The sequence below is a fragment of the Buteo buteo genome, chromosome 5, assembly GCF_964188355.1.
Source record: "Buteo buteo chromosome 5, bButBut1.hap1.1, whole genome shotgun sequence".
Taxonomy (NCBI): Eukaryota; Metazoa; Chordata; class Aves; order Accipitriformes; family Accipitridae; genus Buteo; species Buteo buteo.
In genome coordinates, this window is record NC_134175.1 from 15,766,347 (window position 1) to 15,787,630 (window position 21,284).

Genomic DNA, 21,284 nt, shown 5'->3' on the forward strand with positions numbered 1-21,284 from the left:
GAAAACCAGACTGTTTTATATAATACAATTGTCCCAAGCATGAATGCAGAGACCTAATGTATTCCCATGGGTGTTCTCAATCACCACCAAAAGGTAAATTCTTAGAGCAGCTGTTTCCCCTAAACCCACTCAGATGGATTCAGCTCCTACAAGGGGCAGTGCCACTGCACTTAGACCTTTACAAGCCACCAAAAGCTTCAAGCTCAGCCACATTCATTTCCACTTCCCCGAGAGAAACACAGAGCTAGAAGTGCTGGGGAGCTCCAAAGCTGCCTGTCGTGCACTTCAGCAGGGCTGTCACAACCCATCTCAGGCCTGCAGGTGCGGAAAAAGGGGAGCCAGGCATAATGTTACACCAGGCAAAAAGGCAGCAAGGTCTGGATTCAGAAATACAGCACACAAGGACAACTTAGCCCAATGAATGCTACCCCATAGTCAAAGGCACGCTGTACATTGCTGGCTGCCCAGGGGCACACCACCACAGGACAACTGCAGCAAGAACCCCAGAGCATCACAGCTACATGGCATTTGGGATGAAAAGCACCACTCAGACCTATGAGTTGTAGGGACCTACCCTACATTCATGAGGAAGACATGGCTCAGCCAGCACGGGTGAGATGCAGCAGCTCAGCAGAGGACAGCGAGGAAGAACCCCTGTCCCTCATCCAGGCCTGGCCCCAATCAGAGTGAGCAACTACAGTTGCTGGAAGGGAGCAGGAATCAACACGTGCTCTTTGGACTGACCCTCTGCCACCACCTGCACCAGCTGGACACCACACCCACAGGGCCACCAGCCCCACAGGGCCAACTGCTTGGTGCCCATCCCCACAAGACCTCAAAATCCCCAGAGCCAGCTGCAAGGGGCCCCAGACCCCATGGGGCCTTCAAATCCCATAGGGCCAGCTGCACCAAACTGCACAGGGCTCCTAAACCCCACAGAGCCAGCCACATGGGATCCCTAAACCCCACAGTGCCCCTAAACTCCACGGAGCCAGCTGCAATGGGCCCTAAACCCCACAGGGCTCCCTAAAACACACAGAGCCAGCTGCAAGGGGCCTTAAACCCCACAGGGCTCCCTAAACCCCACAGGGTCAGATGCCAGGGGACCTCAAACCCTACAGGGCTCCTAAACCCCCCAGAGCCAGTTGCAGTGGGCCCCTAAGCCCAACAGGACCCTCTAAATAACACGGGATCAGGGGGAAAAAAAAAAAAAAAAGCCCCTAAACCCCACAGAGTCAGCTGCATTGGGACCCTAAACCCCACAGGACTCCCTAAATCCCACGGGGTCAGCAAAAAAAAAAAGTGGGGCCCCTAAACCCCACAGGGCCAGATGCAAGGGGCCCCTAAATCCTAAAGTGCTCCCTCAACTCCACTGCACCAGCCGAAAAGAGCCTCTAAACCCTACGGAGCCAGCTGCAAGGGGCCTTTAACGTCCCACAGGGCTCCCTAGACCCCACAGAGCCCCTGAAGCCGCACACCACGATCCGAGCCAGCGCCCCAGAGCAGCGAGGCGAAGGAAAGAGAAGCGGCGGAGGGACTTACACCGACACCCGGTCCCTTCCGGGGCGGAGCAGGGGCGGATCGCAGCTGAGCGAAGCGGGGACGGCGGCACCATGATGGCGCAGCGGGCTCTTCCTAACCCCTATGCGGACTACGACAAGTCTTTGGCCACCGGCTATTTTGATGCCGCCGGGAGGGTGAGTAGGAGCGGAGTGAGGCGGCCGGGGCGGGAGCGGGGCCGTCCCCGGGGAGGCCCCGCTCCCGCCCTGGCCGCGAAGCCAAGCTAAGCAGCCAGGAGCCCAGCCTGGTCCTGAGGTACTCAAGAGTTTCTAGCAGAGACTTCTTAGGTTAAAACCACACGGTTTCCTGGTTGTGCTCCCTCTGGGTACCTCCAGCTTACCAAGAACCCCTCTGCCTGCTGATCTTTCCTTCAAGTTTAGTGTTTTGGGTTTTTTTTTCCCCTCCGCAGCTGACCCCTGAATTCACGCAGCGGCTAAATAACAAAATCAGGGAGCTGCTTCAACAGATGGAGAGGGGCCTGAAGTCTGCCGACCCGCAGGACTGCACCACATACACTGGCTGGGCAGGTAGGGTGGCCGATCGGATGGGATGGAGCAGGAGCTCTCTGGAGCGGACTTCTAGGTCAGGCCATGGCAGACCATGAAGTTTTCTGTCTGTTTGAACAATCACAGTACATCCATGGCAAGAACATTGCTGCTTCTGCATGTTTTAATCCATTTTTCAATCCATTTTTAATCCATTAAAACAAGGGGCTGTCTTTCTCAGCAGTCCTCATTTTTGGAGCAGGTTTCAAGCTGCAGAGGGAAGACTGTAGCGTTTCAGGGCAGGATTGGATCTTCTCTTGGTTAATAGTGCCAAACTTTTGCAACAGAGAAGGCCAGCACCTGCCTGAGAGCAAACATAGGAGCCTCCGAAGGGACTGCCTCCAAATCTGGCCACGGTGGGGATGGCAACAAGTAAACCAGTGCTCCGTGAAGTAGGCAGATGCACGTGGTGGGTCATGTACCTACAAGGAGTCCTTGCATATGGCAGTGGTGAGCTTACAGCCTAAGATAATGTCCATCTTTTCTGTTTGGGTTGAATTTTATCTTATGACATTGTCTAATTGGTAGGTTGCTCCATTCCTGTTCCCCAGGTAGTGCCCCTCCACTTAGCCAGGGCTAGTTCTGCTCCAGTACCTGCTGGAAGGAGCAGAAATGCAAATGTGAGTATAAGGAAGGATGGAAGCCTTCCTCACACCAACTCTTGTGTGCAAAGCTTCCAGGAGCTTGTCTTTCTCCTGTTCTGCATTTTCAACCTGGTTTTCCTTCCTTGGGAGCATGCCCTGCCTTCGCCTTCCTATTCCTACCCACTGGAGCCAGGAGGACTCGGCTTTCTCTGCCGTCTCATCCTTGGCTACTGCTGTGTGCTTTGGCAGCTCTCCTGCCTTCTGCACTGTGCCAGGCTCTAGGGAGGGACCCTGGGGTAGTTGCAATTAATCTTATGCTTGCTGCAAGATTTTTTGCTGCTTTTTCTTTTTTTTCTTTTTTTCTTTTTTTCTTTTTCCTTTTTCCTTTTTCCTTTTTCCTTTTTCCTTTTTCCTTTTTCCTTTTTTCTTTTTTCTTTTTCCTTTTTTCTTTTTCCTTTTTTCTTTTTCCTTTTTTCTTTTTCCTTTTTTCTTTTTTCTTTTTTTTCTTTTTTCTTTTTTTTCTTTTTTCTTTTTTTTCTTTTTTCTTTTTTTCTTTTTTCTTTTTTTTCTTTTTTCTTTTTTTTCTTTTTTCTTTTTTTTCTTTTTTCTTTTTTTTTCCTTTTTCTTTTTTTCTTTTTTTTTTTTTTTTTGGCAATACACTGCCATCCTAAATGACAACTTTCTGCATTGTAATTCGGGTGTGGCTGGCTTGTGCTTGGATGCTGTGGAACTCAATGCCAACAGTTTGCTTGGGAGAATGATGTTCATAGTGTTGGTGCTAAACTAACGTCGCAGTTTGATGACAGCAATGCCAGAAATGCCTGCTTGAAAATTTTAGTAAGGTAGACCGGCACTGAGAGCACTCTAGAGCAGTTCATAAGAAATACTAGGATGCCAGTATTAAATTCCAGCATGGGAGAACATTGATTTCGTCAGTTGCTGCCTGGCAGCACTCTGCTGCTGCTGCTTGTGAATTTATGCATTTTTTGTTCAGTGCTGGCTGATTTCACCTTGGGAGACAGGTTCAGTCTTCCAGTCTGTGTGACCCTGGTCTGAGGTGTCCTCAGATGAAAAGCACTCCATACTTAAAGATGGTCTCCAGTCATGAGGGTGCTACTTAGCATGATGGTAGAGTCTACCTCAGGCCAAAATAATTCAGCAGATAAAGCAGGGGGACAATTAGCTGATGTTAGGAGTACTCCAAAAATCTGTGAGAAGGTAAACACCTTTCCCCAGAGACCATGTTCCCTTTCCTTAGGGTGGCCTTAAGGAGCTTCATGTTGGAAAGTGACTGCAGTTGTGAAACACGGGTTGAGAGTTCTGGTAGCATTTCAGCTTTTTTTATTTGGAAGGGAGTTTCTCAAGAGGGATTCTTCTCTTTTCCTCCTAGGAATTATTCCTCATTGGGCACACAACCTTCTCACCTTGGCTAATAGGATTAGAAAAAAAAACATGGACAGATTTCCTGCAGGTCACAGCCAGGGAAGTGAAGTTTGCAGATACTACACCGTATCTTTGTCACCCTCCCTTCTTTTCTAATCCTAGCTATGTTAATTTATTCAGTGCTGGTTTCCAGAGACAAAATTAATTGGGCCAAGACAGCAGCTTTTCCCTGTAATTGCTTATGTAGAAAAGGCTTGTTGAGTATCTTCTCATGTAAATCATTGGCCAGCAGTCTGAAATCAACCCGCACTCCTGTGGCCACTAATAAGAGAGATTTGAAATGTGGCTCTCTGGGCACAAACTCAGCGTGAAATGTAACATACTTGAGTGTACTACATTACATCCATATACAACATATGCTGGCATTTTACTTTGGTGCCTGTTTCTTTCCCAACACACTTGACAGAGCCCTGTTCCCCTGGCCTGCATTTGTGCCAGGGAAGCCACAGCTTCTTGGCATGTGGAGTTGGAGCAGAGGGAGGGAAGGACCTGTATTTTCAGCTCAGAGGCAGTGAAAACACTTTGGATCACGATTATCCAGCGCACAGCTGAATGCCCTCAAAACACATTTGAATCGGCTTGTTACAGTTTCATTCAGTTCCCCATAGAGATCAGGGCCCCGTAGGCAACACCTAGTACATGCCTGGGTATACACCAGACTTGGCTGTTGTGTTCTGTTTTGTCTTTTAATCAGTTTAGCTAGACTGCTTTAAGAGCTTTTGTGGTCTTAATCTGTTTCACTGGTATCACAGTGTTGACTGAGGGAAGGTAAACTGCCGTAAGCTAATTCTGAATCAGAAGCAGTTCAAATCCTGGCAGAAGTACAACTGCCTCATCCATTTTCAAATAGATTAGGATGAGGATGCTGAAGAATATGTACATGTGTGTTGGTATTTCTCATAGTACACGAGGCCTTGCTCCAAAGACTACCTCAACTGGGAGCATAGACGATGGAAAGGGAATAGAAGGAGACTGACTTCACTCCTGTCACCTCTTAGCTGACTGCAGAAGCTAGGAAGCTCCCGAGTCCAGTGCCTGCTCGACTCTTGTGTCCTTCCAAGATGGTGAGGTGATCTGCCACCTGAAACGGTATATAAGGGAGAGATTCCTCTTCCTCCACATTATGGCAGTGCCTTTGGAATTTATTTCCCATGTGAGCATTCCCTTCTCTAGCAGTGTCATAGTCATGGCTTTCAGAGCTCAAGGGCCTCTGAAACAGACCAATGAGTCCAACTGACCTGCCCCACCCACAGCTTTTGGCTGGCCTGTTGGCAAGTAGAGATGAGGAGCAGGGCTGAGTTGCCTTTTGAAACGACACTTCAAAAGACACACCAGATGAAAGGAAAGCCATTTAAGAATGGGTAGAAACTCTGACCATACCAGTTCAAGAAAGCTTCTGGTAAAACAACTTTCATTCACTTTAGTGCAATATCTTAGTTTTAACCTGAGAACCCAGAGAACTTGCATCTCCTTAAGAAAGTTTTGTTCAGAAAAACAGAAATCCTCAGATAATCCCTACAGAATAAGAGGCAGTGAGACTGCATTTGATGAGAGAGAATAGAATGCCTTGTGTCATCCACATAAACCACATTCCTGCCAAGCGCTTGGTGGCTAGTTTTTGTGAAATCTCTGTTCTTGGAGGTAGTCAGTATTTGACTGGACGAGGCTCAGAGCAATGGGATGTAAATTTGAAGTTGGCCTTACTTTTAGAGGGTTGGATCAGATCACCTCCACAGATCCCTTCTAACCTAACCTGTTGTAGGATTCTGTGATGGGGTAATGGGTAGTTTTGGTTTGGGCTGGGCTCGGTTTTTTGTTTGGATTGGTTTTTTTTTGAGGGAGAAAGCTTCTCTTATAAAAAGTAAGGCTGGAGAAGCTGAGGTGTCCTGAGAAATGCCCCATAATGCACTAGGAAGGCAAGCTGCAAGCTGTAGTAAAATGCACCTGTGCGCAGACAGTTCTGAAGATGGAGTGATACAGCCGTCCGGAGAAGATGTCTCACTGCCCCATTCAGCATGGCTTTGGCATGCATTTATGACTGCAAGATAACATCCCATGCATCTGCACCAGAAAAGATGCTTATTATCTTTTGAGCTGGGCAGTAAAGCTATGGTACCCCCTCTGTAACTTTTACTCCATGTCTGACTCCTTAAAATGACATGAGGTTTCTCACTAGAAACAACCAGGCTTCATCACTATGTGCAGAGTTAGGTTTCTGCTTCTTCCCTCTGTGTTTGACATCCTGCTTTGAGTGTGCTGGCTGACTTACTTCCCCAGGTCAATGTGAGATCTCTGAGCTCTTTATTATTGTAGATGGCAGGTTTGGAACTGGTCCAAATTAGGTGGAGAATCTCTTGCAGCAACCTCATGTCCTTTGTGAAAGGACCACATTGCAGCTTAGCTCCTGGTGGACAAGGAGGCATGTTCAAAACAATCTAATGGGCATCCCTGCTGGTGCTGTCAGCAAGGGGGCTGCAGTGGAGCTGACACCGAGCAGTGCTTCCTCTCACTTTTATCCACTCTGTTCAGCATGAAGGAGAAGCTTTGTCTCACTACTGCTGTTCTCCCACCAGCAGAACTGTTTGCAATGGTAGTGCAATCCAACATAAAGAACAAGCCTAAACTCGCAGGGAAGTTGAGGCACAGCTCTGCTTCTCCTTGATCAACAGAATGGTTGTATGGATGAGATATTCTTTCAGCCTACTGCAGTGCTTTAGCTCTCAAGCAAGAACTTTTCTGGTATGTCCAGTGATGTATGCTCTGTTGAAAGCAATGGTTGCTAAAGTCAGGGCCATCAGCTCTAGTCAATTGGTGCAGCTGGTGCAAAGAATTCCATTTCTACTACATACATTTAAGTCTCTTCCTCTGCCCTGCTCAAAAGAAATCTCTAATGCAAAGGACCCCTCTGCATCTACAATACTGTTTATACAGGATGGCAAGAGGAGGGAGATGTTGTTTACTGCCCTACTGAAGGTGTTAAATAAACAGGCTTTGTGAGAGACATGCAGAATTGATTTTTGCCTCCCTGCAGCAAGCAAGCATCTCGGGCATTAACACTCCAGTGATTTGGCTTCTCGCACATTAGAGATGGCAGTTTTGGTCATCAGAGCCCTGCTAAAGGATATCCTGTCAGTAGCACATGCGTTCACTGCAGTCCTGCACCATCAAGTGATGTCTGATGCATTCTTCATCACATGTGGCTATGCAGTAGGTGTTACACTGCAAGGAGCAAAAAACTTTGAAGTCTGGAGAAACTACAGAGAAGAAGGTTGAATAGCAACCAATGAACAGAACAAAGCCCATACATCTTTGGCAGTAGCAGGCCACAGGCAGTCACTGCATGGCAGTTCTGCTGGAAGCAACCAGGAGTCTCAGAGGTCACAAAAATATGTCACATTTCCAACTGGGACACTGAACACAGACCTCCAGGGCGCACAGAAATGGAGCAGACCCACTGCTTACCTAGCCCCATTTGACTGATGATGCCATGTTTGTATAGCACTTAAAGCATGCCAAACAAACACCCAGTCAGTTGGCAAACCCTACCTGGTCAGTTGGGGTAAGGAAGATATTATTGGAGAGGGAGTGAGGCAGAGCTGTGGCGTAGCTTCTGCAGAGCAACACTGCCTAGCTGAGCCAAGTTCATTAGGTGGAAACTCTCTTGTCTCCAAATTGTAATGCCTCTGAAATGTGCTGCCTACATCTTGGCACTCAGGTCAATATAGAATATTCCCCACCCAGGTGACTGCATTTTGTATCCCTCTACATACATCTGTAAACATTGCCTCTTTATGCATGGGCCTGCCCCTCTCTGCTGGCCTTCCCTACTTTTGGGCTCTCAGATAGCAACAGAGCAAGCAGCGTGCTGAAGGCAGCACTGCATTGTACCCTTGATTGATCAGCTTGAGAGTATGAATTCCTTGAGGAATGAGTTGAGAAAATTGGCTTTAGATTCAGTTTGTAAGGCCTTTGGGTTTTAAAGAAAAAGGAAAAATGAATTATTTGGGGAAGCAACTGACGCCTTCCATCATTTAGTATAGGTCAATGGTTTTTTGGAGTCTTTTCTGAAGATGCTTGGGCCTGGGAGGAAAGGGGGCAAGAAATGTTTTAAGAGAGGAGAGGCAAAGAAGTCAGGGGAAAACAATGGTGAGACATTTGCTTTCTAAGAATTCAATCCTAGCAGTGGTCTTAGCATGGTAGTTATGTACATAATTAGGATGGTATGACAGCAGTGAGAGTAGAAACTACTTACAAAGCAAAAAGTTGTATATTAAAGCAGGTAAGTCAAGAGTGTGAGTTGTGCTCAGACAGCTATCAGGCCTATTGTGGTGGGTTGACCCTGGCTGGGTGCCAGGTGCCCACCAAAGCCGCTCTATCACTCCCCCTCCTCAACTGGACAGGGGAGAGAAAATATAACAAAAGGCTCGTGGGTCGAGATAAGGACAGGGGGAGATGACTCAACCAATTACCATCACTGGCAAAACAGACTCGACCTAGGGAAAATTAACTTAATTTATTGCCAGTCAAACCAGAGTAGGGTAATAAGAAATAAAACCAAATCTTAAAACACCTTCCGCCCACCCCTCCCTTCTTCCCAGGCACAGCTTCACTTCCAAATTCTCTACCTAGCCCCCTCCCCAGCGGCACAGGGGGACGGGGAATGGGGGTTGTGGTCAGTTCATCACACATTGTCTCTGCCACTTCTTCCTCCTCGGGGGGAGGACTCCTCACGCTCTTCCCCTGCTCCGGCGTGGGGTCCCTCCCATGGGAGACAGTCCTCCACAAACTTCTCCAGTGTGGGTCCTTCCCATGGGCTGCAGTCCTTCATGAACTGCTGTAGCATGGGTCCCTTCCACGGTGTGCAGTCCTTCAGGAGCATACTGGTCCAGCGTGGGTCTCCTGCAGGGTCACAAGTCCTGCCAGAAAACCTGCTCCGTGGGCTCCTCTGGCTGTGGGGCCACAGGTCCTGCCAGGAGCCTGCTCCAGCATGGGCTTCCCATGGGGTCACAGCCTCCTTCAGGCATCTGCCTGCTCTGGCATGGGGTCCTCCATGGGCTGCAGGTGAGTATCTGCTCCACCATGGACTTCCCTGGGCTGCAGGGGGACAGCCTGCCTCACCATAGTCTTCCCCATGGGCTGCAGGGGAATCTCTGTTCTGGTGCCTGGAGCACCTCTTCCGCCTCCTTCCTCATTGACCTTGGTGTCTGCAGGGTTGTTTCTCTTACATGTTCTCACTCCTCTCTCCGGCTGCAGTTTCTGTGCTGCAGCAACTTTTTTTCCCTTCTTAAATACGTTATCCCAGAGGTGCTACCACTGTCACTGATGGGCTTGGCCTTCGCCAGCGGTGAGTCCATCTTTGAGCTGGCTGGCATTGGCTCTGTCGGACATAGGGGAAGCTTCTAGCAGCTGCTCACAGAAGCCACCCCTGTAACACCCCTGCTACCAAAACCTTACCACGCAAGCCCAATACACCTGTTAAAGTCTAGCTGTACTAGGTGCTAAATAAATCAAGGAGAGTAACTTGACATTTGCTATCTAGAAGAGGAGTGTTCCCCTTTAAAGAACGGCTTCATATCCACATCCTTATAGAGGTGCGTGATGGCACCGTACATCTGAGCTCTCTCTGGAAATACTAACACTGAACTGCTTAGAGAGAGGACAAGGTTATTAGCTTTAGGAGGAAATGGAAATTTGCCCTTAATATACATGTGGAATTGAATTGTGTGTAGCACGAAGCTTTGGAGATTACCCATGCAAAACGAGAAAACGATCTAAATTTAAAATTGTCCTCAGTACCATGGAAAGCAATTTTGCAGCATGCTTGCCCCCCTTCACCTTACCACATCAAAATCTGCAGAGATTGACTTTATTAATTTAGGTTTAAACACAGGACCTGAGTCTTCTTAGAAATGGTTACTGGTAAGGGAAGAAGTAAGCTTCTCTCAAAGTGATGTAGGCCAGTAGCTTTCTTCAGTGCATGTTTAAGGATGCCTTCCAGATCAGAAGGATGGTCCAAATGTGGCAGACCTTTCAAACACAGACATACTGAGGACTTCTTGGTTACCTACTAAAAGCTTCAAGAGCTGGATGAAGACAGGGCAGACAGAGGCAAAGGACAGCAATTGATATGATTTCTCAGTAGCAGAGTTGTTTCTGTAGCTGGCTAGCCCACTGAAAACCTTCAGGGAGGACCATGCAGCCTTTTCCAGCATTCCAGGTAGCTGTTTATGTTTCAGACAACAGCTGATCTCATGAATCATGTGCTGCAGAGGAGAGTGAGGCAGCCCCTTTCTTTTCTAGGACACACCAGTCCTTGGTGTAGGGCTTGGGACCTGCTCAGCACCAGGAGATGATGTCCAGGGAGCTGTAATAATCTTGCTGGTGCTTCCCAGTGGGAGGGAAGGGGGGGAAAAAAAAAAAAAGAGAGAGACAAGTAGGATGTCTCAAGGATGCTGCTTCTCAGTGCTGATGATGTGTCACTTTTTTTAAAATCTAATCCAAGCTAAGTGACGCAGCCCTTTACCTCCTGACATGGGAAAAAATAATTGAGATAGGGTAACAACGCCACACTGCTCTGCCACAAGTACCATCTTGCCCAAAGATGATTTTTTTTTTTCCTCTACTATTTAGCAACAGTCCCAGGTACAGTTGATAGATTTTAGGTTGGTTTGTCTAGGTCTCATCTTTTGCTTCTCACTATTAAAATTGTATGATGTAACCTGTGTATCAAAAGCTCTGCAGTCCTCCAGGACCTCCTGGGTCAGACACTGCTGTTTGTCTTGACCTGCAGTCCAGTTGTGCGCAGCATCAAGTACAAGGAGGTCACAAAGCAGGAAAAGAAGCTGTGGCTGCTGCAGCCAGGGTTATGCCCCTGGATGTGCCTGAGAAGCCTGTCTAGAAGGCTTATGCCCTAGACAAGGCTGAGGGCTAGGCTTTTACATTCAATAAAACAGCCAGGGCACATAGTGGGAAGGGTAAACTTTTCAGGTGGGTACAACCTTTATGTTCCTTTTGCAGGCATTGCTTTGCTGTATTTGCACCTGTATGATGTGTATGGAGACCCAGCCTACCTTCAGGTCGCCCACGAGTATGTGAAGAAGAGCCTGAGCTGTCTGACAAGACGATCCATCACTTTCTTGTGTGGAGATGCCGGGCCCCTGGCAGTGGCTGCTGTTGTCTACCACAAACTGCAGAACCAGAAGCAGTCAGAAGACTGCGTCACTCGGTAAAAAACACTTGGTTACATCTTTGACCTAATGTTCCACTTGCTAATAGAGCTGGTCTGGGCTTGTACCAGGCACTCTCCACCAAGCCTGAATACATTTTGTTGCAGTCTTATGTGAGAGATAATCCAGTAACTTAGCAAGGCAGCGCAAATTTGTTCTGCCCTGGGGAAAGAGCTGGCTTAAGGACAAACATGCTTGCCTGGCAGCCTGCAGTCTGGGGAGCAAGGATATTGTTCAGCTGGTATTGCTATCTTAAAAATAATTCCAGTAAACACAGAAGAAAAAAAATGCCAAAATTTAAAAAACCCAGAAGGTGAGGTTTGGTATTTTTTCAGAACCTTTAAATTTAGCTTTACAGGCATTTTGATGAAAAGGAGAAATGTGGTAGGATTATTAGAGTAATTTTGTCACTCACTTCCACTTGCTATTTGTTTGTTGACTTTGACTTAAACCTGAGATTGACAGCATCCCTTTCAACTGCTGAATGTAGCTGGTTATGATTCATTTATTTCTATTTCCTGCCTTTCCTCAACTGTTTTCAAATGTATTTTTGTTGGGTACTTAAGACAAGAAAAGGACAAACAAGCAGTCCTACAGTCAGATCAGCATGTGGCAGCGGAAGGGAAAAAGTTAAGGAGATGCAGTTGCAAGCTTTTCTTGCTTAAGGGAGATCAGTTTTGAGAAGGTGAGAAACAGCCCTGTAAAGAGTTTTCATTTACGCGTGGTCAGCACAAAACCAAGACAAAACCCCTGACACTTCAGAACAACACTGAGTGCCCTTAAACAGCCATCAGCAAGTGATGCACGATATTAATTTAAAAAGCCATGGGTGGGAATCAGAGGTGCCTGTATGGTTTGGACACCAAGTTCCCACTCTCTTAACTAAGAATAGCTTCTGGGTTATGTGGATACTGTCAGTCTGAGGACAGAACTCTTCTTTATTCTTGAAATAATCTGTGGTTTAGGTTTTGCTTAATACTGGTCAGTGGTTCTCACTATGATTAATATATTTGCTAACAAAAAGGGAACTATCTTTTAAACAGAACTGGCCAGTTGTGGTCAATGCATAAGCCCTAAGTTGTGAAAAATCCCTAATTCATGTTTTCTTGCTGTAGCTCTCCCCTCCCGGTATCCCTCCTGTTCTGCCTACAGTTTTGTGGCAGAATGGAAACTCATGATTAATTCTGCAGTGCCATCTAATGGTATAATAAAGGCAGAGCCTTGGAAATTGGTTTCTTCATATATCTGAGAGGAGGAAAAAAAGGAAAATGTGGCTTTCTGAAAGGAACGGTTACACTGTCCTTACTCTGCCACCAATTCCCAGAGTAGTTAGCCTGGCAATGCTACCTTTAAAAAGAGATTATTTCTTGAGAAATAGCTCCCTTAAAATCCATTTAAGAGTTTTGATTGGGTGTGCTGTTTAGTTACAAAACAGTTTCTAAGTTATGCAGTGCAAGTGCATAGGAAGTGCACTTCTATTACAGCTGTGGAGAAGGAGGGCCTCTTGTCCATTTTGTTCTCTGTCTTTTAAAGCACCTCATCTTTACAGAGCCTGAGGAGACAATCCATCAGCCAGGTTTTACCTGCAGTAGAAGAGACCAAAGCTTGCTTTTTCTTAGCTCCTTGCTCTTGCCTAAATGAGCTCATGACCAACAAATGTGCTTTTATGCTTTGGAGAGACTAACATTTCAGGGCAGCCCATTTTCCAAGAGCCTGTGAAAATCTGAGCTGTGTTCTAGGATTCCTCTTTTCCCTCCATCTCCCACCAATTCAGAAGGTCAAAGGTTTGCTTTTAGAGCCAGTGGCTTAGAAAAATCCCATCTTGCTCTACAGCTGCCTTGCTTTCCCTCTATCCAGAAACTGCTGATTTTTGACAGTTGAGGTAATAGGCTGATATGTGAACCCGAGTGGTTCTTCCTTTCAGGGACCTTGATTTACCCCTTCATGCCCAAGAAATGCATTCTGCATGCAGTCAGTCCAGCAGCATCCCAGGCATCCCTTGCTGCATGCATGCCATGCAGCCCTGCCCCACATTTCAAAACAACAGAAACTGCTGGCAGGCTTCCTCCCCTGATTATCCTGGCTGGGAAAGCAGCTAGAGGTAGATGTGGTAATGCATAAGGAGCAAGAATAGTAGCTCCAGCTGCTCCAGATTTCCCCACGAAAAGAAGATTTCACATCCAGACCTCAGAAAATCCCTATTGTGGGTACTACTGTTTATCCGCCCATCCATTCTTTCTATTGCACCTGACATTTCCCTGACATCTGAGCTGAACAACATCACCAGCCAGCATCTCTTCTGGCCAGCCTGCTGCTGGGCAGAGTCTGTCTGGAAAAAGAGTCCATTTCCTCCTTGGAAACCCTCCTTTTCATCTGCCTTCCTTGGCCCTGGGGACAGGGGACATGAGGAGGCAGCAGGGCTTTCCTTTCAGCCCACACAGCTGAGAGAGGGACGCATGCTTACTCGTAGTCTTGGATATAAGTCTGTCGCTTGGGTTTAATCTGCGACAAATCTCCCCCATGGAGCAATGCACATCTCAAGTGGCACATGAGGAGACAGGGCTAATCCACCTTGAGACACTGCTTTCTCCTTTTGCCTTCAGTATCCCTGCTCACTTTTAGTGTAGTGCCAAGGGAAAGTTTTCTGCCATGGGGAGTCACAGCCCACCATCCTCTCTCTGCTCCGAGGGTACCCTGGACATTTGGTTGCTTCTTTCTTTTGCAACACATTGTTCTGCCCAGGAGTAAAGGCTGCCAAGGCACCTTTTCTGCTCTTCACACTGCTGTGACAGGGAAGCCCTGTGCACACATAGCTCTCCTGGCTGGTTTCTTAGCCCTCTCCCTGTTGAAGCCGCAGCAGGAAGCAGCTGAGGAAACAGCCTTGAAGCCACTTATGCTGGTATTTTAAAAGTGATGGCATTTTTCAGATTGCTGTCTCAGGGGTGAACAAAAAAATAAAACCAAAACCAGTCACATCCCTGCCTGCTGCTCTGACAGGGAAGGACATCCGGCCTTGTTGGAAGTGTGATGAGAGGCAAAACAAAGGAAAAATTGCATCAAGAGTGAATTGGGCTACAAAGCACCAGTGTGAGGAGCTGTCAGTCTCTGTTAGTACTACAGGTATATCATCAACTTTGCAACACGATAATAAGAAAAATGGAAAAGAAAATATCTGACTCCAGCAGACCTCTTGCTCTGCACTTGTGGGCTAAAGCCTGGTGCCAGCCAAGCTGTCCTCAGTGTGGGGTTGCACCACAGACAGCCCACAGCACTCACGCTCTGCTGAGCTGTCCTCACTACTGCTCAACTCTCCCTAGAGAAGATTTCTTAAATGTGCTACAGCGGCTTGATGTTAAACAACATTTCCAGCCTCTTCTTCCCACCTCTTGCCTAGGCTTTTAGCTCATGGAGGCACCTCTTTCTCCACTGACAGTGTAGCCCTGGCTACTTGCAGGCATGGAGAGAAAGGGGCTTTTCTGTCATGACTTCTGATCTTAAAGGGTGAGATTTTTCCACATACCATCAGCACCAGTTTGCCTTTCTATCATTCCTTGAGCAGCCAAATTAAACAGCTACCAGTTGAGTTTGAAAATAGTCATTTTTGGCAGAGGGTCTGCCTTGCCAATGGCATCACAGAGAGGTAATGGTGGGCAGCCTTTCCTGAGCAGTCAGCAACTTTATGCTGACCATTTTCCATAGCCCAAGTTTCCCCACAAGTAGGTTTCCCAGAGCTGGTGCTCTCAAAAACAAGCACATAGTATGACTGCATTGTCAAGAGCTGAGCAGACTAAAGGAATAAGCCAAACAAAAAGCAGAGGAGAAGGAGGGATTCTGCAACTTGCATAGCTGGAAGGCTGAGACCCAGATACTGGCCTGACATCTCCTAGGGCACGGGCAGCATGAAGGAACAAACCATGTTTTTGAGCTCCAGTCTCACTGCTTGGTTACATGGCTTTGAGTGTCTTCTAATCTCCCCCATGTGAATTTTTCTTTGTAGTTTGCTCCATCTACACAAGCTTGATCCACGAGTGCCAGATGAACTGTTGTATGGGCGCATGGGCTATCTCTATGCGCTAATATTTGTGAACAAGCACTTCGGAGAGGAAAAGATCCCTCAAAGTCACATTCAGCAGGTACTGTGGCTTCTGCTGATTTGTTAGCTGTCTCTTCCCATGTAGCTCATCTTTGGGCAGATACAAATCAATGCTAGATGTAGAGAGCTCTGGCAACAAGGGAGAAACCACATCATGGTACCCCTGCTGCTGTTCTTCCAAAGGGACAAAGCACCACACCCCACCACCCATTTAAATCCATAGGCAGTACTGAATTGGCATTTCACTCCCTCACCCACACTCTTCCCTCTGCTTGGGCAGAAAACCAGCTCTTTTGTTCTGTGTCAGGATACTCACTGTGCCGTGTCCAAGACAGCAGCATTTCCCTCACCCACATCTGTTCCCATCCACAGGTCTGTGAAGCAGTTGTAGCCTCAGGAGAGAGCTTGGCCAAAAGGAGGAACTTTACAGCAAAAAGCCCACTGATGTATGAGTGGTACCAGGAGTACTATGTAGGAGCAGCCCATGGTTTGGCTGGGATTTACTACTATCTCATGCAGGTAAGAGGCACTGGAGCGGAAGGGCCTTTAGCAGCTGTTTCACATTTCTTTGAACAAGGAGGAGCATCTGAGTTGGTGCTTGGTGATGTCAAACTGGGCAAGATCCCTTGTATGGTAGACTTAATCCTGTGTCTGATGATACATCCCCATTTCTAAAGGTTTTCCCCAAGTCTCTTGAGATTGAATTTCCCACCTCCATGGAGATCTGTAGAGAAGTGTGACCTGCATTATACCAGCAGTTTCACATAATGGAGGCCTGTAGGTCAGCTGGGTCTGAGCTTCCCCCTCTTGTGTTAATTGCTTATGAAGTATTCCCATTTGTTGGTATGTGTGGACTTCCTGCATTTTTTGAGGTGGTTACTTGAAGCAATCTCAGATTGTTACAGAGTGAGAATCTCTGTAAGAAAACCATGGTGAAAGAGATCATTCATAGTAGGAAAATGGGAAATGCCTTTGTTTCTAAATCAGGGTTTATATCCAAATGTGAAGGGGGTGGGACTTTTTACTTTGATAAAGCAGCTGAGTTCTGTAGTGCCTGAAGCAGGCAGGGCAAGACAAGAGGCTGGGAGCTGCAGCGCCCCTTTGCTTTGATGCTGTCTTTCTCACAATTTTGCACAACTCACTGGAGCTCTGGGAATATTCCTTTCCCTGGCTCTGAAATGAGGGTGATAATTCCCCTATGTCAGTCACTTTGTGCCTAAATTTACAGTGCTTAAGCTCTTAAGAACATTGCATTTCCAAAGCATTAAGGGCACCCACTGAGTAACGCAAATTATTTTAACATAGCAATGTTCATAGAAATAGGTGATAACTTTTACTACACCTAGCTCTCACAGCAGGTGGAAAAGCAGCCACCAGTTTTCAAGTATTTGAGCTTTCCTTCAGGACCCTCAAAGTTCAAGCCCACACACAGGATAAGCGGAGTTCCTATGAATACAACCCCCTTATGCAACTCAGAGAGGAAAGAGTGGTTGATGGTTTTAAAGCAGAAGGAGATTTGGCAAGAAGAGGATGCGAGGTGATTATTCCCCAGGAGCACATAACGGCTAGTTGGGAGCAGGGGAGACAGCAGTGTGCTCTGAGCCCAAATTTGCACTGAGTCCCTGAGCTTGTTCCCAGGCTGATGTTTTAAATAATTTTAAGTGTAAGACTCACCTAAAATACTGCATGAGCTTCATGCTCCTCTGCTGTATGAAGTACAAGGAGCCTGGATCAGCCAAGCATGATGCACAGAGAGCCTTGAGGGAAGCAAACAAGGGAAATATGGAGAGGAGGACATTGGACTTTTATCTCTAATGGTTTTACAGCACAAGTATTGATTTTTAATTTTCACCCTATCAACCTGGGAACAGTGCGATCCTTAGATGAGAGTGCTTATTGCACTCTGCTGTGGGAAATTAGAACTGCACAGATTTCATGTGGGGCAGTGTCATTGGAAGAGGACACTGAAGCTACTCCCTTGCTTCCATCTGAGGTCAGCGGTGAAGCCACCCGCTTGCAGTTACCCAGAAACATCTGTGAAAATGCAGCATCACAGCCCCCCAGCTGGGCTAGCCCAGCAGCTCAGAGCTGAGATGCTCTAGGTGCTAGGAATCATTCCTGGTATTCATCCTTAATATTGATTTTAGACAGTTTATCTCTCTACCCCAACTCTGGGTACCTGAAACTATTCCTATGCATCTTCAGGAAAAGGAGCAGCAAGCTGTCTTGCTTAGAGGGCCAGGTGACACGCTAAGGACAGTCTTTGTTTCTGGGGATGCAAGGGTACGACTGGAAGTAGGTCCCTGCCAAAGGGCAGAGCAGCCTGGGACCAAGTGAGTATTTGTGATGTGTGAAAGCCTGGACCACAGAAGTTACTTCATTTACAAGGAGCAAGTGGGTAAATAGCCATAGTTGTTTCTGTCTTTCAGGCAAATCTTGGGCCTCTTACGGACAGACAGAATGGTAATTCTTCCTGATTTAACACTTTCTGTCTCTTAGCCTGGCCTTGGAATGAGCCAAGTAAAACTGCACAACACAGTCAAATCCAGCGTGGACTACGTCTGCCAGCTCAAGTTCCCATCTGGCAATTACCCTCCATGCATCAATGACACCAGAGACCTACTCGTCCACTGGTGCCATGGGGCACCAGGTGTTATCTACATGCTTGTCCAGGCCTACAAGGTACCAGAAATCTTGCAAAAACTCTTTGGGGACCCCTAAATGTGGAACTTCATCGTGGAGAAGACTGTTGAGACCCTCCCTGCCTGAGAGTAGGATGGCTTGTTACAATGGAATCACCCCACAGGGACCACTGACTGATATGGAAATCAGTCTTTTAAAAAAATTCTTTCTGAAAATACCCATCAGCTGTGTGGGGTGTCCTGTGGCAGGTGACTGATGGTGACAACTAGTTGTGTGAAGTAATGGTCATACAGCCCCATTCATCATATCAAAATCATCCTCCTTTAAAGTAGACAGCAAAGTCACAGCATTAAGACTTCAGTAGGAGAGAAACTAATTAACCCAAGCCTCCCCACTCACACAGGGATGCTCTCAGCAAGAGGGAATATTTCTTGTGTCTACAGGTCTTTGGGGAGCAGCAGTACCTAAATGATGCCCTGCAGTGTGCAGAAGTGATCTGGCAGTATGGGTTACTGAAGAAAGGCTACGGGCTGTGCCATGGGACAGCTGGCAATGCTTACGGCTTCCTCGCACTGTACAACCTTACTCAGAACATGAAATACCTGTACAGGGCCTGCAAGGTAAGAGCCTCTGTGAGGATGGGAGAGGGGAGTATTCATTTCTGCCTTTTACATCACCGCCTTTGCAACCCAATTTCTAGTGTGGTGAGATGCAGCTAGATCTGACCAGCTCCACCAGAATAGTCCTTCAGCAGTGCAGTCACTGTCTGACAGCCTGTACAGACGGAATATCCTGAAGAAGCCTTGCTCTGCAAGGGATAATGTGAGGATGAGGGTGGTATTTTTTTTAAGATCTGTCTGTAACAAAATTTGAACACTTTTTGTTCCTCTTTTCTCAGTTTGCAGAGTGGTGTTTAAGCTATGGCCAACATGGGTGCCGCACTCCAGACACGCCATTCTCTCTGTTTGAAGGTAACCTCCATCTCTAGGCTTGTATTTTACTCCTGGATCTGAGCCAGTCCAGCACCAAAGAAAACCAAATACCCACTCCACTGAAGTCTTTGCAAAACTCAGTCTAGAGGATGGGAAGGAAATTGTATTAATTGTTTCTATCCTTTCCCAGAAGCAGTCTTCTTGTAGCACAGGCTAATGTCTTAGCTGGAGCATCTTGTCCTCCTTGGGCCTCCCGCACAGATTCTGCACACAGGTCTCAAGGGGAATTCTTCAATGGGTACAGGCCAAAGTCTACCTTATGGTAATTTGTAGCCTGGCTTCTCAGGCAGTTTCTTTTCTGTGCATTTTTAAGGATTAAAGTCCTTCATGGGCTTTCCAGTTCCGTTCCAAAGGTGAGTGAGGAACAGATGGGGCTGCTTTCGTAGGGTTTGTTGGCTCCTGTGGCACTTTGTGGCTCCTGCTAACGGCTCCCCCAAAATCTGCCATCAGCAGGTATTGCTGAAAGATCCTGTTCTTCAGCTAACGTAAATCTCCCTAGTTTTGCTGCAGGCCAAGGAACAAGAACAGTTACTTCAGTGAGGACCTCAGACAACAATGTCACAGGGTCCAGAGTTTTGCAAAGATACTCAGATTGTTAAACCTCTGAACAGGTAAAGCAGAAGGGAGGGAGCTGGAGGGGGTACAACCCATCATGTTTTCCCAGGTGCTTTTCAACATTTGATTAACTTCAGAATGCTTTCCCCACTGAAGTACCTAAGTTGCTTGGGAAACCTGGGTTCAGACCTCGGAAATTATTTAGGTCCTTCTGAAAATGTTTACTTTTCTTCTCTCTTCATGACTATTCACCCCCTGGATCATTGATAAAATGGGTGTCCAAAGAGAATCTCTCTGAAGCACATTGTATTTTCTTATCCTCAGGAATGGCTGGAACAATTTACTTTCTTGCTGACCTGCTGGTGCCAATGAAGGCCAAGTTCCCCGCATTTGAACTCTAAATCTGAGCTTGGCAATTTCCTGCCTGAATCCTTCCACACTTACAAAAGCAGTTCGAAGCTGCTTTCTCCTTCTTCCAAACTCATCGTTGTTAACCTAACTGAATGTAAATCCATCCTCCTGACGGCATGCTAAGTTCTCTGGTCATCTCATTGCATTGTTTCAATTTAAAAGACAGAATGCAGGTTTTGCTGGTGTCTCTTAAAAATGCAGGGCTGCAGGTGGGAGCAGGGAGAAAATGTACAGTATTTTGTTGGCTATAGAGTTTTGCTATTTTGTGTATCGCGTTTCCTGGGAGAAAGTTTTCTATTAAATGTAACTTTGGCCATTTAATTTTTTGTTGGTTGGTTGGTTGGTTGGTTTGGTTTGGTTGTTTTGTTCTGACAAGTAATTGCAGGAATTTAGTTGCCTTTGGAAAACAAAAGATGAAAAACTGAGACTATTGCCCAGCAAGTTGTTTTTAAGTGTTTTCTTTCTGAACACCCAGGGAGTAGGCAGTTCAGTAGCTGGGCTGCTCCACATGAAGTGAATGCGATGGACTGTGGAGTCTTTATATAAGTTTTTTTAATGTCAGATTGCAAGTGGCACAGCTGGAACTGACAGGCCAAAACCTTGTCCTGAATTTTCCACCTGTCTGCTTTAACAGCAATGGCTATGTATAGCTCTTTTGTGCATTTTTTCCAGTGACAGACAAATAATCCATTTGCTTTTGTGCTTATTTGCCATCTTATGCTAAACTTTGCAAAAGTCCATTGATCATCTAATGGAAAACTCCAATCTAAAAGCGAGCTAAGCATGCTTGTTGGTGTGGTCTCTTCTGTTTAGCTTCGAAAGTTTATTTTGCAGTCTTTATTTAAAATTGTCTATGAATATTATAGGTGTTAGGTGGTGCCAGGCCCACCAGCAGCAGCATGGGAAAAGAAGTGTATTCTACTGAGTTCTGTCAGTGTTTAACCTATTACCTGTATAGATGTTGCTTACATGCTTTGTTTTATAAGCTTTCCTGAACCTGGATAATTTGACTCACTTGTTTGCCTTGTTACTGCTTGTTGTATTTTGATATGCAACCACACACCTACCCAACTGGAAAATCTGCCCTAGGTTAAATAGCTTTGACCTGTCAAGCAGACCAGATACTTGCAAGGGGTAAATCTGCTTTTCCATCCTTAGCTGATGCTACACTAATTTGCAGCAATTAGGGACCTGACCCTGTAAACCACTTTCTTGGTACTGAGCATGAGCTA

General features: G+C 46.5%; 2 protein-coding genes across 6 annotated transcripts in view; one reads left to right on the forward strand and one right to left on the reverse strand.

The window, feature by feature from the left end:
* Window positions 1–1,646, reverse strand: part of CPS1 (carbamoyl-phosphate synthase 1) — a 126,971-nt gene extending 125,325 nt beyond the window's left edge. For all 5 annotated transcript variants that reach the window (XM_075027927.1, XM_075027928.1, XM_075027926.1 and 2 more), the window contains exon 1: window positions 1,543–1,646. The gene's annotated coding sequence lies outside the window, so the exon portion shown is untranslated. The remainder of the gene's footprint in view (window positions 1–1,542) is intronic.
* Window positions 1,555–21,082, forward strand: LANCL1 (LanC like glutathione S-transferase 1). Its single transcript, XM_075027929.1, has 9 exons — window positions 1,555–1,697; window positions 1,970–2,087; window positions 11,150–11,357; window positions 15,356–15,491; window positions 15,824–15,970; window positions 17,951–18,133; window positions 18,538–18,714; window positions 18,993–19,065; window positions 19,966–21,082. The coding sequence occupies exons 1-9, from the start codon at window positions 1,614–1,616 to the stop codon at window positions 20,040–20,042; spliced, it is 1,203 nt and encodes a 400-aa protein (XP_074884030.1). The 5' UTR covers window positions 1,555–1,613; the 3' UTR covers window positions 20,043–21,082.
* Window positions 21,083–21,284: the final 202 nt, after the last annotated feature.

Bases quoted from the DNA above. Each gene is read 5' to 3' on its own strand.
- LANCL1 (XM_075027929.1), top strand. From the start codon at position 1,614: ATGATGGCGCAGCGGGCTCTTCCTAACCCCTATGCGGACTACGACAAG. The intron at 11,358-15,355 runs GTAAAAAACACT...TTTTCTTTGTAG, and splicing joins TCAGAAGACTGCGTCACTCG to TTTGCTCCATCTACACAAGC. The intron at 18,715-18,992 runs GTAAGAGCCTCT...CTCTTTTCTCAG, and splicing joins ACCTGTACAGGGCCTGCAAG to TTTGCAGAGTGGTGTTTAAG.